The 15,793-nt window shown below is 59.6% G+C and overlaps 1 protein-coding gene across 3 annotated transcripts in view; it reads right to left on the minus strand.

Annotated features, from left to right (window-relative positions):
- The window catches only part of PEBP4 (phosphatidylethanolamine binding protein 4), a 78,539-nt gene that overhangs the window by 1,313 nt on the left and 61,433 nt on the right, over positions 1 to 15,793 (minus strand). For all 3 annotated transcript variants that reach the window (XM_051811945.1, XM_051811946.1, XM_051811944.1), the window contains exons 5-6: positions 6,330 to 6,375; positions 5,057 to 5,173 (exon numbers count right to left, since the gene is read on the minus strand). In XM_051811945.1, the coding sequence (XP_051667905.1) occupies positions 5,057 to 5,173; positions 6,330 to 6,375 (163 nt within the window). The remainder of the gene's footprint in view (positions 1 to 5,056; positions 5,174 to 6,329; positions 6,376 to 15,793) is intronic.

Here is a 15,793-nt window from a genome sequence, read left to right on the forward strand (position 1 = left end):
TGGAGCTCCCACCTGCTCCCCATCTCGGGTTCTGAGCTCCAAGAAGCTCTGGAAATGCTCCTGGGGATGGCACTGCACTCTGCAACCTCCTGGAGCTGCAGCAAGCCGTGGCTGGGATGCTCCAGTGCCCAGGAAGGAGGTCACAGGATGCTCAGGACAGATCCTGCATCCCACACTCCAGCTGGGAGAGGTGCTGGAATGCATCAGGCTGCTGCTGGAGTCCCCACATCATCACTGCCACCCTCGGAGGGCCCAAACCAAGCCGAGAGCAAGGACAGTCCTGACGTCCCACACCGGTGTCACCCCCAGCCGGGACACGCAGCCACAAACACCTCCATCCCCAGATTCCACCCCTGGCAGGAGGGGAAGCTGCTCACTTTGGGGTCTCAATCCCCCCCCCTCTCAGCGCCAGGGGTCCCAGCGAGTGTGGCACCAGGGAAAGGGGTCTCTGGGGGGGACGCTCCCGCTGTGCCCGCAGCCTTTGCCGGGTGCCTTTCATCCGGCGGCTTTCAAAGCGCTTGGAAAACCCCGGGGGAGAGCAGCCCGTGCCCCCCGGGACCAGGGTGGGAGCGAGACGCGGCACCCCCCGACTCCCCGGGGGGGCTGGAGCTGTCACTGATGCTCGGGGAGCCCCGGGAGAGGCGCGGGATGAAAGGAGCCGGAGGAGGCAGAGCCGCCGCGGGGCTGCAGGCGCCGGCCCCGGCTCTCGCCCCGCGCGTGGGGCCGGGGTTTTTCCTGACCTACTTTCCTACCTGCCATGGCACCGGCTGTGCCCAGCCCTCCGGGGTAGGGAAAGCCCCGGGGCAGCAAAGGGGATGATGCACCGGGAGGGTACTGGGTCTGGGGGTCTGGATGCCCCCACACTCCACATCCAACCCCTTTGGGTGCATCCCCGAAGCGGGTGCCCCGTCCTGGCGTGACCACCGGGGTGACATCCCTGTGCCAGGCATCCCAAATCACACCAGCTGGCTCCCAGGGCCGGGGACTGTGAGTCACCGGGATCATGGAGCTGGGAAGAGAGCGGGATAGGGGGTGGTGGCAGCCAGGGAGCCGAGGTCGCTGTGCCACTGTCCCCTCTCCCTGCCACAACAATAGGGCGTTTCATCCGCGGCTTGGTCCGTTTTCAAGCTCGTTTCCCAAGAATTATATCATCACACTCTGCCCTTATCTGAGGAAGAGGAGTGCCCGCTGACACCCACACGTGCCTGGCCGCCTGATCCCGGAGCGCCAGCTGGGGAAACTGAGGCACGAGGCACCCTCGGGGCTTGGGGAGCTCGGGATCCCTCTGACCCCGCAGCTTTCACAGCCCCCTGCTCCCCCCCACCCCCAAACTCCTGTCTCCTCCTCCCCCGGCTGTAATTTATCAGCCTCATCAGCGGGAATGTTCTCCTGATGGGAGCCCTGATGCTTCTCTGCCGAGATTGATGATGCCCCGGCGGAGGTGGGCGGGAGGCCAGCGGCCGCTCTGGTCACCATTAAGTGACACCCCGGGGCTCGGGCCGGGACTGGGAGCTCCCCCCGCAGCCCTTCACTGCCTCCCATCCCGGCCACAGCCTTTCCCTCCCCGCTGGGGCCCAGTCCAACCCGATTTTCCAGCTGGGTGGATGGGATTGGAGGCGCACAAGGTCGGCTCATGAGTCAATGCCGCAGCCCCGATCCCGAGCCGGGGCTGGAGAAGGGATGGAGCCACGGGGAGAGTGGCTGGTGGGGCTCATCCCAGTGCCTGGTCCCCAAAGGGGGCTCTTTGCTTCCCTGAGGGAAAATTTCCATGAGGATAAAGTCTATTCCCAGTCCTAAAATATCTTTCCAGTGCAGGAGGAGGTTTGGGGATGCCGGAGCATCTCTCCGTGCTCACCAGAGCTGGTGGGCATCCAGCACCAAGACAGGGTGGGAGCAGAGGGAGGTACTTGGGTACCAGCAGATGCAATTAAGCCTCCAGGTTTTGTGCTAATTAAAGCTGCCCCTCGGTGAAAGCAGTGAAGGGATTTTAATTCCCCCACACCGCAGCCAGGCTCTGCCGGGGGTGCCCGAATTTCCCAGGTCGAGGGGTTTTCCCGTGGCTCAGCGTGGCTCCTGCCACCAGATCGAGAGCTCACGGCAGTGCCACCGCCCCGGGGATGCCACGGGTGGCTCTGACATTTCACACACCACAAACTCTTATCTTGCATCTCCCCAAAAATACAACCGCGGCCTGTGACACCCCTGGCTGGGAGGGAAGTGGGGAGAGCGGGAGGAACAGCGGCAGGGACACCCCAAACATCCCCAGCGGGGACAGAGCTGGTGCTTGGGGACAGTTCAGTGGCCAAAAAAGTGGAGTGAATCAGACTCCAGCAGAGAAACTGAGGCTCTGAGAGAGTTATTTGCCCGAGGTCACTCAGAGCCGGCTGGTGCCGGCGTCGATCAGAAACCCTCACGGAGAGAAGGATCAGGGTGGTTTTCTTTTTCCTGATGAAACAAGTTTTTTGCTCAAGAGCCACCCTGGAGAAACTCCTCAGCCGTAAACAACCGATTTCCCCATCACAGGAGGGATGTGAGCGGGTGCTGCAGCCCTTCCAGCTCCGCCACTGCCTGCCTGGCTGCCCTTGGGCACAGCACCCGACTTGTGCCCACCGGTGCCACCCCAGCAGGGCCATCCCCACGGCAGGGTGGGCACCAGAGCCGCCCTGGAACTGTCCTGGCTCCCTGTGAGCTGCTGGCGTGGCATAGCCGGGCAGTGGGGAGGAGAAGCACGGATTTATTTTCCACGCTCTCCATCGCCCCTCGCCTTTTAAATTCCCAGGGATCTATTCCAGGAGCAGGGACAGGCGATGCGGGCAGGTCCTGGTTTAGTGCCCTCTTCTGGAGGCTCCGGCCGAGCTCCTGCCATCCCGCCTGGCACATGTCACCTCCCCCGCCTCGGCCACGCTTGGCCCGGGACCTTTCCTGCCTCGGCCTCCAAAAAACACCCCGGGCCAGGAGGGAGTTTTTCTGGGAGCTGAGCCGTGTGAGAAATGCTCTGGAGGGCTCAGCTCTGCCAGGGGACGAGCTGCCAGAGGGATGGATGCCCGGCACAGGGATGCATCTGCAGGTTGGGAGGGTCCAACACCCCTCCCTGCACCACCAGGAGCTCCGCTCAGGACATCTCCCTGCCCAGGGTTGCCCTCACCCTTGGCGAGAGGGAGATGTCGCTGCCACCAGGTGTGGAACAAAATAAAAGCAAAAAAGAAGGGGCTGGTTTAAGGCCAAATAAGATGGGAAGTTCTGCTGCAAACTGCCTGCAGCAGCATCACCAGGAGAACCTGCCTGGTTTGTACAGGAGAGGAGCAAGGCAAAGCCATGGAGGAGCCGGCTGGTTTCTTATCCATGATCCATTGGGATTGGGGTCACCTCCTCCTTGTTCCTACAAACTGCCAAAGGCATTTGTTCCTCTCCCCTGTGCTCTGCCTTCACACCACAGGGCTCAGCCACGCAGGGCTGGATGGATCCACTGGTGTTCATCCCACTGCCTCGGGGATGGATTTCTTTAAAACCCTTGAGACACCAAGAACTCATCCTTTGGGCTGTTTTTAGGGCTCATTCCCTGGGAATAAAAACGATGGGCTGCCAGTGGTTCAGTCCAGCAGCACCCACTGGACAGGGCAAGGATGTGATGCAGCAGCAAAACAGTTAAAAATAACCTTCAACCCACTCCTGAAACAGCAGCCCCTGCCAGACCCCCACAGTTGCCTGACAAGGGATGATCAGAACATCCGCTGGATCTTTCCCAGGAAGCTCGGGAAGAGTTGGAAAACTCAGGCATGGGATGGAGACAGGCCCAGGATAGGAACTGCCCAGCCACCCCACACCTCCTCGGGAACAGGGGGATGTGGGGGGTTTTCCACAGGGTGGCTGAACTCTTTGGGCATTTGGAATTTTGGGGGTTGGAGCCACATGTCCTGCTAATAAGAGGATTTATCTGGAAAAAGCTCCTCGGTGGGTGTGTCAGTGTCCTTTCCCGTCCCTGGGATGCTGCGAGGGGGATGTGGGGACAGCAGGGAGGGAGCCCCCTCCTCTGACCACCGGGGAGGAGCGAGGGGAGGTGACATCAATGGTGTCATTAACAGGCCGGGCTAATGAGCCAGAAAACAAAGCGAAGGGCAGAGAGAACCCGCAGAGAGCTTTGCAGGAGCATCACGCCCTGCTCCTGATCCATCACACCCTGCTCCTGCTCCATCACACCCTGCTCCTGCTCCATCACACCCTGCTCCTGCTCCATCACACCCTGCTCCTGCTCCATCACACCCTGCTCCTGCTCCATCACACCCTGCTCCTGCTCCGAGGGGCGTCGGGGGCTCTTCCAGGGACACTGAGCCCCCCGGAGCTGGCTCCCCCCGGGATGTGCTGTGAGGGTTAACAGGCAGGGGGTGAGTCAGGCAGTGACACACTGCCCTGACCTGCCTGCCGGGCTGTGCTCGTGTGGTCCCGGCTGGGAAAGTTCTGAAATTTCCCTTGCTGAGGCCCCGCCAGCCGCAGAGTGCAGTGCTCCCGAGAGGAGGGAAGGAACCCCCATCCCGGGGGTCCTGCGGGTTATCCCGTGCCCCAGGGGGGAGCAGCAGGGATGGTGCTCCGAGGGGTCTCAGCTGCTGCCTCCATCCCCACCCGGGCAGGATTTTGGGAGGAGGCAGCAGAGGGGAGCTGGGAATTGAGGAGCTGGGAGTTGGCGGGGCGTTGTGTCAGCCCCGTTTGAGCAATCCCTTGCTAAACCCTCCCCACGGCTGATCCTTATCCCAGGTGGGGGTGATGCAACGCCCGCAGCTCCAGCTCGGGAAGGAGGGGGGGATGTGCTGGATTGCACAGCCCACATCTCTCCCTGCTTCCGATCCCGCTACCCAGCCCATCACCAGACATTTTCCAAAGGGTTCCTGCAGCCCTGCAAGGATTTAACACCCCATCCATGTCCCGTGGAAGCATCCCAAGCCCCTCTGTGCCAGGCGAGCATCCCCAGCCTGGCACTTCTGGTGTGGCTGAACGCGTGGCACTATCCATACCCCTGGGAGAGCCCCTGGGGACTGGGATCAAGGTCCCAGTGGATCCTTACCCAGCGAGGCGTCCTCCTCGGGGCTCAGGGCGATGTGCTTGTGCGCTGGCTGCTCGTACAGGCGGAACTGGTAGCGGTGGTACCCGCTGTGGGGAGGGGGCGAGGGCCGGACGTACCCTGGGGGTGCAAAAGGTAAGGGCTGAGCATCCCCCTGCGCCCAGTGGGACCTGCTTCCCAACATAACCAGGCACTCCCCGCCCCCCTCCAGCCTGGGATTGCTCTCCCACACAATGTCCTGCACCCTGGTCCCTTGCCACGTGTCAGTAGAAGCTCAGGTGCTTCACAGGTAAGAGCAGCCCCTGTGCCCACCCAAACCCGCCCCCTCATCTCCTCCCTGAGTGCCCAGGGGCCACATCCTGTTTTGCCTCTCCTGAAATAACCTGCCCCAAAACCTCCTGCCTCGCCAGCTGCCTCTCTCTCCTCTTCCTTTTCCTCCTCTTCTTTCAACTCTGGAGCCCTGGGGTGCTCCTTGTCTCTGTGCCAGGTGCCCCAACCTCTTCTCCAACCCCCATTCCCCCCCTGCACCACCCCACTGAGCCCCCTCCCCATGCTGGGGGCAGCCTCCCCTGGGTAGGGGATCCCCAGCACCCCACTAGGATATGGCCAGCTCCCCTTGCCCTCCTGGCTGCCCCGTGGGGGTTTGGGGTCCACACAGCCTGAGTGGGAGAGAGAAGCACACAGCTGGCCAGATGTGGGGCCTGCAGCTGGCTCAAGGCATCATCTCCAGCTGCTGAGGGCTGGTGGTCCATGCCAGAGGGGCACCCATGGGGAGAGCCCCTGGATGCACAGTGCAGCCACCCCTCGCTGTCCGTCAGGGACAGGGGGATGTGACACCAAGGGACAAGAGGCCAGAGCTCCTGCAGGGCTCCAGGGAAGCCCCCAGACCCCGTCCCTGCTCCCCCCTGGGGGTGTGAACTCCCCAAGCCATGTCTGGCCCCTTTGGAACTGGGAGTCTTTGTTCGTGCAACATCACAGGAGTCGTCGGGATTCACCCGCTTTTATCTCGGGTTTTTCTTTAGGATTGGATCCCTCCCCTCCCCTTCCCCCCTCTTTTTGCACTGGTTTGGAGCCATTCCAACCACTGGGGAGGTTTTTTTAACCACTTTTGCCTCTAGAAAAATAAAAAGAAGAGAAAAAGTGGCTCCTGTTTCAGACAGTGACCAGCTGTGCCCTGAGGAGCCCCTTGTGTCCCTCCTCCATGTCCCTCCCTCCTGTCCTGGTGTGCCACCACCTCATCCCAGCTGGTGGGACCTCATTTGGGGTCTGCACTCACCTGACAGCACATGCCCTTTGACCTTCCCATTCCTCAGATCCGCACCCTGCAAGGACAAGGAGAGGAGGATGAGATGCTACCGGGAACCTCGGGGGGATGGACCCCTCCTGCCCCCCCCGCTGCACCCACTGCTCCCCAGGGATTCCTTTTCCAACATTTTGTGCGTTTTCCTTGTAAAGATCAATAGGGAACAACTTCTCCAGGACGGATGCTGGGCTGGGGTGGGTGTGAAGGGGCACAGCAGGGGTTTTCTTTGGCTGTTTGGGATTTAGGACCCGCAATGCCCTGGCATGCAGGTGGTGCTGTCACCCACAACAGAGCCCATCAGTGATCTGGTGATCCAGGGCAGTGATCCAGGCTGTGGCACACTGGGAAAGCCACAATATCCCACTTAGAAGCCTTGGTGCTGCTCGACACACCCGTGTTCCAGAGGGGTGGGAAGGGGCTGGCTGAGGTGATTTGCACCAGCATTCCCGTGGCAAAGCTCTGCCCCATCCTGGGGGCTTTGCCCTCAACCGAAACTCCTGCAGGCTCAGCTCTCCATCCCCACCCTGGGATGCTCCCCTGGAGGAGCGAGGCTCTGCTGGGACACCCAGTGGGATGGGGGTTGATGGCAAAGGGGCAGTAACGGGAGCTCCTGGCCCTGCACAACCCACCTCACCCCTGACCTGCTGCGCCGTTCCCAGCCAGCCCCAACCTCCCTCCCCAGCGCTCGTAAATCCTCTCCTACGGCACCCGTTATTCCAGTCCTGCCCACGCACACTCTGCTGCCAGGGCTCCTCCGTCCTAACCTGCCCTGGGAGTTGTTATACCCCGAAAAAAAAAAAACCAAGGAGATGCATCAGATAAAACCGCCGGCAAAAAGTGCACGCGGGGAACATGGTCGGTGCCCCGGCTCCTCGGGATCAAAGCTTCCCTTTCCCTACAAAGAAACCTGCCCTGCACTGAGTCATGGCTGGTGGCAGCCTCCTGCCAGCTGCCCAAAGGTCACAGGGAAGCCAAGGGCCCGCTCAGATCCTTGGATATGGGCTCCCCAACGCCACCTTGGCAGCCCCGGAGCCGAAAATATCCCGATGACAGAGAGGTGGTGATGACTAAGACTTTGGGCAGGTTGGAATGCCTTGGATCACCAGGGGAGGGGAAGGCAGAGGGATGGCTGTGTGTGGGGGGGAGAAGCACCCAGGGGTGCTGGAAGGGACACACGAGGCCGTGGGGGCTGTGCTGGCTGCTCTTTCCTTGCCCAGATGTCTGAGCGTCCTGCTCCACCCAGATGTGCACAGCACCCACCCAGCTGTGCACAGCACCCCTCCAGCTGTGCATTACCAGCCCACCCACAGGGGCCTGCCCAGATGATGCTCAGTGCTGCCTCCATCCAGATGTGCACATCTGCTCTGCCCAGCCCCTCCAGCTGTGCCTGCTTCCCCCCAGCTGTGCCCAGCCCGGCCTGGCACAGGAAGCTCCCGGTGTATCCCTGGCTCTCCACGAGGCCGGGCCGGCTGCCAGGCCCCGCTCTTCAAAGGCAGGGACTGAGGGTTTTTCTGTTCCTGCCTGGAATGCTCCCCGTGTGGGGACCTCGCTGCTATTCCTGGCTTTGCCATGGGCTTATCGGGAGAGGCCGGGGCCTCCTCCCTGTTTTGCCGCCTGCTCATGTGGGTTGCCTGCTCGCCCCGAGATGCTGTGGGTTCTGGCTTGCCCCGGGGATGGGAGAGTCAAAGGATAAATCTCCTTTTAAGAGGCGAGAACAGGAAGAGGGCGGGAGGGAGAAAGTAGGGATGAGCACTCCAAACCCTGCCTTTTTTTTTTTTTTCTTTCATAGTAAACATCTACCCCGGGAGCACGGAGCAAGCTCTGGGCACCGAAGGACTGAAGGTGTGAAGCCCTGCTTGCTCCTGCGAACTTTCCCTCCCTGTTTTTTTTTCTGTGGAGGGAATGGTTTTCAGGAGGAATGACCCCCCTGCAGGCCGACACCGGGATGAGGGCGAGGGGAGCATCACACTCCGGCAGCTCCCAAAGATCCCTGCCACGAGCGGAGCTAATGGACGCTGATGAGCTGCCGGGTTTATTAATGCCCTTTTATGAGAGCATTAATAGTTCCTAATGACACCATTTGAGCTTCCCAGCCTTTTATCTCCTCTTTCTCTCTTTCCCCTGCCGAGGACACAGTGTAGGAGGTGGAATTAGATATTTCCACCCTCCGGTCTGTGCCGTGTGGTGTCGAGAGCTGGCGGGGCACGGGATGCTCACGCAGAGACCTGGGCAGCCCTAAAAATCTGTGCCACGCAGTTTCTGTGCCAGCAGCTCCTCTCTGTGATCTTTTCCTTGGCCAAAAGAGTGGAGAAAATTATTCTCCCCCCCCCATTCCTGATGCCTCAGACAACCAGCCAAGGCTCCCTGGAAGATCACGGCCAGCACTCGGCGTTGCCTCCTGCAGCGTAGGGTGGGGGGAGTAAATAAATAAATACAAATAAATTAAAGGCAGTGAGTCACATTTTGTTTTCCTCTTGATCTTTTTTTGGTTTTGTTGTTGTCCTTTTCCCCCTCTTTCCTCTCTTCCCCCTCTCCAGAACGTGTCTGATCCCATCGGAGAGAGGAGGGGAAAGGGATGGGTGGCGAGAGCTCGCCAGCGATTCGCCCGGGCGAGGACGGAGGGTTATGGAAAGTGGGTGTGGGAATCGGCACAATCGCTGGCAGGGCACCAGGACAAACAGATGACGGATGGGACCCAGGGAAGTGCAGCAGAGCGGGGCTGGGCTGCTGCCACCTCGCCGGGAGCGCGTCCCAACCCGGCCCCGGGGACATCGGGGACACCGCGGGGGGAAGGGGGGCACAGCCGGGGGTGGGGGATGCATCCCGCGGGGAAGCAGCCGAGGTGCCGGCCCCGGCATCGCGCTGAAACGATTAACCGACAATTATCCGAGCGGGGAAGTTAATCCCCAAACAACCAGGGCTCCTCCTGCGCTGCCTCTCACGGCTCGACGGGGGCAAGCGGCTTCAAAGCCGGCGCAGCCGGGAGCCCAGATTTGTTCTCCTCTCTCTCTGTGATCTTTATAATGAGGTCAGGATGTAGGAACTGGCTCTCGGGAGCGCAGGGGAGCATCCCGGGAAGGGCAGAGCTGCCGGGATGGCAATCCAGCCTCCCGCCAGCGGAGCGGAGGCTGGAACAGGGAATAAAGAGGAACAGGATGCTAATTGCAGGTGGATATGGATCTGTTCCACCGTGTCCTTGCAGAGTAAGGTGAACATTTTGGGGTTTCCTCCTCTCCACCAAAGCCAGCAGCAGCGGTGAGCACCGCTCCTACCCCAGCTCCCAGGAACATTCAGGCTCGTCCTGCTTTCCAACAAAGAGCATGTGAGAAAACACCCGCTCCAAGAGAAACTCTCCCTCCAATTATCCCGGCATGCAGGGAGGCCATGAGAGAGCAGGGCAGGGCCTGGGCAGCTCCCAGCACTCCCAGGCTCTGGCATTTCCCAGCCCAGCTGCCCGTTTGCATGTCAGCTGGGTTCCACACCGAGCCCGGTGCCGGATTTGGGGCATGGGATGCTCCCAACCCACTCCTGCTCGCCCACGCCACGCTGACCCTCTCCCTCCTGGCACGGCTCCAGCCCACTCTTGCTGTTCCCATCACCATCAAGCCGGGGTTTTGTGCCCCAAGGAGCCTGTCAGCCCCCACCCTGCAAATCCCTCTTTTTATGATAAGTGTCACATCCCGTTATGCCAACCTTGCTATGCCACTGGATCGTGTTCTCACCACCGGGAAAGGATTTAGGAGGAAGAGAAAAATACAGAGAAAGGCACGAGGAGCTCATGGAAGAAAAGCCCAGCGAGGTGGGAATGTCACCTCCGGCTGGGAGAGGAAGGGCATGGTGGGGAAGGGTCTCTGCTGGCTGCTGCATTACCCCAAAAAGTGTTTGAACAGCAAATTCCCAGGGCAAGGAATGACTTAACACAGGTGATGGTGGGACAAGACCCCAATGGAGATTGGATCCCATCACACCCCAAATCCAGGGAAACCTCCCCTTCCTGCTGGAACCAGCCCAGCTTTCCCAACCCCAAACCTCATCCTCAGCCTCCTGCTCCGGTGCTTCCCCGCAGCCCCAGTTCCCGGATCCTGGGATGACTCAGGGCCCTGGGCTTGTGCTTGGAGCTGGTTTCGTTCCCCAGGCACAGCTGGAGACAAGGCCCAGGCCATCCCAGGCCTGGGGCAGAAATGATTCCCAGCATTTCCCTGCTCCAAAACACGGGTACCCCACGTCTCCAGCCAAACTTCCCACCGGGATCCTCGTAGCCCAGACACTCTGCTTTCCATGCATGTCCACAACAGGAGGTTAATCCATTCTCCAGAGCCTCCTGCTCCTCCTCTCCCAGGCTCCAGCAATGCACAGTCCAGCCCCAAGGTCCCCAAGGAGGGGACCTATCAAGCAACACAGGGTGGGATACATGGAATGCCCTCATCCCTGGCAGCCAATCCCCCCTACCCACAGCCCAAAGCTGTTATTTTAATTTATTAACATTTATATGAATGGAATTTCACCACTACAGGTGATATTTGACTTGTTTGCTCTCAGCCTGTGCCTGAAAGTTTGATAAACCCCATCTAAGCTGCACCCAGGCAGAAAAAGAGTGGAAAAGGTGCTTTTCCTTCTGCAGGGAACTTCTCTCTAGGGCTGATCCAGAACCTCAGTAAAGCTAAACCAGGGTGGATCAGAATCTCACAGGTCATGGATCCACCTGTTTGGGGACTGAAATGCGCCAAAATTGGGTGTTTTTAACACCAGAATCGTGCCAGGACAGCCCATCCCAGCAGGCACTGACCAAAGAGATGGTGCTGCATAAATATGCACTGAAGCAACGCACATCCACGTGCCAAAATATTCATCAGAACTCCTGGGAAAACTCACTGTGGGGGTCCCCAAGGACACGAGGGGTCCTGTTGTCACCCCTGGGACCCTGTTGGAGGCTCAGGTTGGAGCAGGACCAGGTGGACACGATGGGATGTCACACATCGGGATGTCACACATCGGGTCGTCACAGCTCCAACACAGCTCTGAAAAAACCTCCCAGCTTCCCAGGGTCTGAACTCCAGTGATTTATCCCAGATTTTAGGATTATCAGGGAGCTCTTGCAGCCTCTTGGCACGGCCTGGCTTTTTTTTTTTTTTCTGCCTCACTATGACTGGGGGAAGGCGACCATAAAAATATATTAAAAAATAAATATCGGGGCACGGCTGCAATTTAAATGCTGCCTGTCTGATCCACCCTAATGCCGCAGGGAAGGACGTGCCACGGGTCATTAACTGAGCCAAATAAACATAAATCACCTCAGCCTGTGGCTCTTTGAGAGGGTTTTTTTTAATCTAGAGACAAAAACGCTGCCCTTCAGAACCCGAACCGTCCCGGATCTGGGACCTTCCCGGGGCTCCTGCCTCCCTCCTGGCAGCCCAGGGATGGCATTCCCAGCGCCAGAATATCCCGTTTCAGAAGAGGGAGGCTCTGCTGGGTGGATTTCCAGTGAGACACAGATACCTGCCTGGCTTAGGCGTTGCTGGCACGGGCTCTGTGCCTCTCTGCGCCTTTCCTTCAGGATGTAGGTGAGGGGTCCAAGCCAGCGGGGTGGAGGCTGTGATGACACTTGGATGGTTTTGAAACCTCAGACAAAACACTCGTGTTGAAAAAAAGGTGGGGGGTGTTGTTTTTCTTGTTGGTTTTTTTTTTTTTTTTAGATTTTAAAACACCTGTGGGATTATAGAGGCCGATGGAGGGGATGGGATGTGGGATGCTGAGCTCCATCCCTGAGGTGTGCATGGGGCCAGGATGTTCCAAGAGTGGGTTTAAGGGGTGGATTTGGAAGTCCAGGTTGGTTGCTTTGCCAAAAAAAACTTCACAGAGGAGTTTTCCTGCTCCTCCTCTCCCTGGATCCCCGGCACTGGGAGTTTGTTTAAGCGAGAAAGTTGAATAAAATGATGGTGGAATAAAACGATGGTGGAATAAAATGGTGGTGGAATAAAATGATGGAAAGGGCTGTGCGTGCTCTGATTGCTGTCCCGAGATCCTGGGAAGCTGGAGCAGCACCAGCAGCACTGGGAAGGGGGGGTGGCTGCACCCCAAAGACCCTTTTTGGGGCACGCTGCAATCGCGTCCCGCGCGGTCACGCCCTGTCTCCCAGCCCTTGGGCCTCTGGGATGATAAATGATGGATGGGATTGCTAAGAACAACAGGGATGTTGGTAGCAACCCCAGGGGCGTGTTAGGAAGCCGTGTGGATGCCGGGCTCTGCCTGGCTGGGTTTGACATCCCCACGGTGTTGCAATTGTGGGCGAGCTCACGGCGGAGCCGCTGCCGGGTGAGTCACCCTGACCCACTGGCCCGGTGCTGGCCTGGCAGGGCCAGGGCTGGGGTGGGCTTTGTCCTGCTCAGGAGCCAGCCAGGACCCCCCCAGAGCATCCTCTGCCCCCTTGGTGCCCGCAGGATGGTGGATGCTGCACTGCTGGGGTGGGAAGTGAGGGTGGGTGGATGAATTGCTGGGCGAGGAGGAGGAGGAGGAGGAAGGCCTGAGGATGGCTCAGGCTCAAGAGGCAGAAGGAGAAGGGCATTTTTTGCCTGGTTTCTCTCTCTGTGACAGGGTGGCATCGCCCCAACACCACTTGCAACACCCATTTTCCCAGCAGCTGCTGGACCACACCTGTGTTTGCTGCCCTGGGCCTTGCCACCAGCCTGGTCCTTCCCGGGAATTCCACCAACATCTTCTCCCACTCCCCCCATGGATCCGGGCTCCCTTGGTGCCCCCATCACCCCGAGTTCTCATGGGGCACCTGCAAAACCCTGCAAAACCTCTCCAGAAAGGTGCCCTGTGAGAGCTTTCCACAAAGCCCCTGAGATCCCACCACAAGGAACGAGCTCGAACTGGCCAGAAAAAGGGCTGGGTAGGACTGGAAAGGTCTTTTCCAGCCCCATTTCTCGAGAGTGGAAAACTTGTCTGCTCTGCACGCGTGTAGCTTTAAGATGAGCTTGCTTTTCCAGCAGCAGATTTCCGGAGGATTCTTGGAGAAACACCAAATTTTGCCTAATTCAGTCATTTAAAGGCCCGTAGCCCGATTCTGTGCAGGCGAGAGCGGAGCCTGCACTGGGAGCCTCCCCTGGGATGTGTCCGTGGGGAGACTCTGCTGGCTGAGTCACCCCTGGGGACAGGGATACGTCTCCTTTGGGGGTTGGAAAGTGCCAGCACATTCCCAGTGCTGCCACCACCCAGGTTGAAGCACCCAGTGATACCCACGTCCGTGGGGCACGTGGGGCTGAACCTCACACACGTGAACCACCACGAGGCACAGCCAGGCTGGAATCATGGAATGCTTTGGGTGGGAAGGGACCTTAAGGCTCATCCAGTTCCACCTCCTGCCATGGGCAGGGACACCTTCCACTAGCCCAGGTTGCTCCAACCTGGCCTTGGACATTTCCAGGGATGGGGCAGCCACAGCTTCTCTGGGCAACCTGTGCCAGGGCCTCCCCACCCTCACAGCCAACAATTCCTTCCCAATATCCCATCTAACCCTCACTCTGGCAGTGGGAAGGCATTCTCCCTTGTCCTGTCATTCCATCTCTCATCCCAAGTCCCTCTCCAGCTCTCCTGGAGCCCCTTTAGGCCCTGGAAGGGGCTCTCAGGTCTCTCTGGATCCTTCTCTCCTCCAGGTGAACCCCTCCAGCTCTCCCAGCCTGGCTCCAGAGCAGAGGGGCTCCAGTCTTGGAGCACCTCTGTGGCCTCCTCTGGACCTGCTCCAGCAGCTCCACATCCCTGTGCTGTTGGAGACCCTGGAGCTGCAGGTGGGATCCCACCAGGGCGAAAGAACCCCCTCCTTGGACCTTCTGGCTGCGCTGTGGGTGATTTTTTGGGACGATCCCCAGGGATGACCATCCAAAGCTGCCAGTGGGATTTGGGGTCGGATGCCATGCCCACCCCCAGATTTGTGCCCAGTCCCACCCTGGCAAGCCCAGCTTTGGGGGCGCAGGGGGGCACCCCGGGGCCGCCGGGTGTCCGTGGGTTTGCGCACACGCCGCCAACCCTCCCCTGCAAATTCCTCCTCCCCGGGGTGTCTGATCCCGGTCCCGGGCACCTTCCCCGGGCGCGGGGGCGGATCAAAGCCCGCGCGTGCCAGCCCTGCTCCCGCTCTGGGCCAACCAGGCTATTTGGGCTCCGCTAATCTGATGGGAGCGCTGGGGCGGCAGCACGGGGAGGTGGGCAGGGGGCCGACTTATTCCTTCCCTTTTTCTTTTTTTATTATTATTTTTGGGTTTTTCCCTTCCGCCGGCCAAAAAGTCTCCCCATCGCCTCTGATGACGACACCACAACCCCCCCCCACACCTCCCCTCCTCCGGACCTGGCCGGGAGGGGAACGTGATGTATTTTGGGCCCCACCAGAGCATCCGGGCGGCCTCTCTGTCCTCCCCTTCCCCACCCTCCCCCTCCCCACGCCGCTTCCTGACGGCAGGATCAGGATTTGGCAGCACTCAGAGGGAGAGTCCAGAGCTGCCCTTGGGACGGGAGAAACTCCAGCCGGAAACATCCTTCTCTGGAGCGTCCCCAGTTTTCCTCACACTTCCCTCCTACTTGTGGGTTGTTGTGTTTGGGGTTTTTTTTTAAGGGGAGGGGGAGTCCTGGAAGGATGGGGGAGCTTTGGGATGCTCGGGAGCGCTTTTGCATTGATTTGGGTGGTGAGAAAGAGCCAAATGCACCTTCTTCATGGAGTTGTTTTTTTTGCTGCTGAGCATCCCATGGTCCTCCAGGCTCCTGGTAGAACACCCCCCCCCCAAAAAAAAAACAAACCCTGCACCCCAGCAGGCAGGAGAGGTGCAGGCACGAGAGGTGCAGGCAGAGCTCCTATCCCGAGGATTAGGGGTTAACAGCTGCTGCAGCTGCACGCCTGCCAAAGCTGCTCCTGCAGTGCCATGGACTTCCCTTTCTTCCATAAAAGTCCACCGGATCCGGGCTCCCGTGGGATGCTCTGGGCGGGGGGAGCAGGGAGGGGGCTGAGCCGCCCTACCTGGGGCGCGTGCAAGCGCCGGGGGCTGTTTGTGCAATGCCCAAAAAAAAAAAAAACACCACCTTGGGAGCCAGGAGCCAACGCTCGCCCTGCTTCCCTACCCTGGCTTGGGCTCCAGAGAGGGAAAACTCATTTTTTACATATTTTGGGGGTGGGTGGAGGGTGGGTGTGTGTGTGTGAAGGGTGAGGTGGTCCCGGGATGGCAGGGCTGGGGCAGCACGGACACGTGCTGCTGCTCACGGGGTTCCATCCTCGCTCCAGCGGCCCTGCCCTGCTCCAGGACGGGACTCAGACCCACAGCTCCTTCTCCAAGGGGATAGAAAAGCATTGGAGAGCCTTGCAGGAAGGGGGCAGAGGAGAAGCAGGGGGCTGTCCCCTCAGAGATGCCCATCGGTGCTGCCAGAGACTATTTCTGTGCCATCTCCCTGCACAA

The sequence above is a fragment of the Manacus candei genome, unplaced genomic scaffold (assembly GCF_025592945.1).
Source record: "Manacus candei isolate 608988 ecotype Guabito, Panama unplaced genomic scaffold, ASM2559294v1 h1tg000084l, whole genome shotgun sequence".
NCBI classification, from domain to species: domain Eukaryota; kingdom Metazoa; phylum Chordata; class Aves; order Passeriformes; family Pipridae; genus Manacus; species Manacus candei.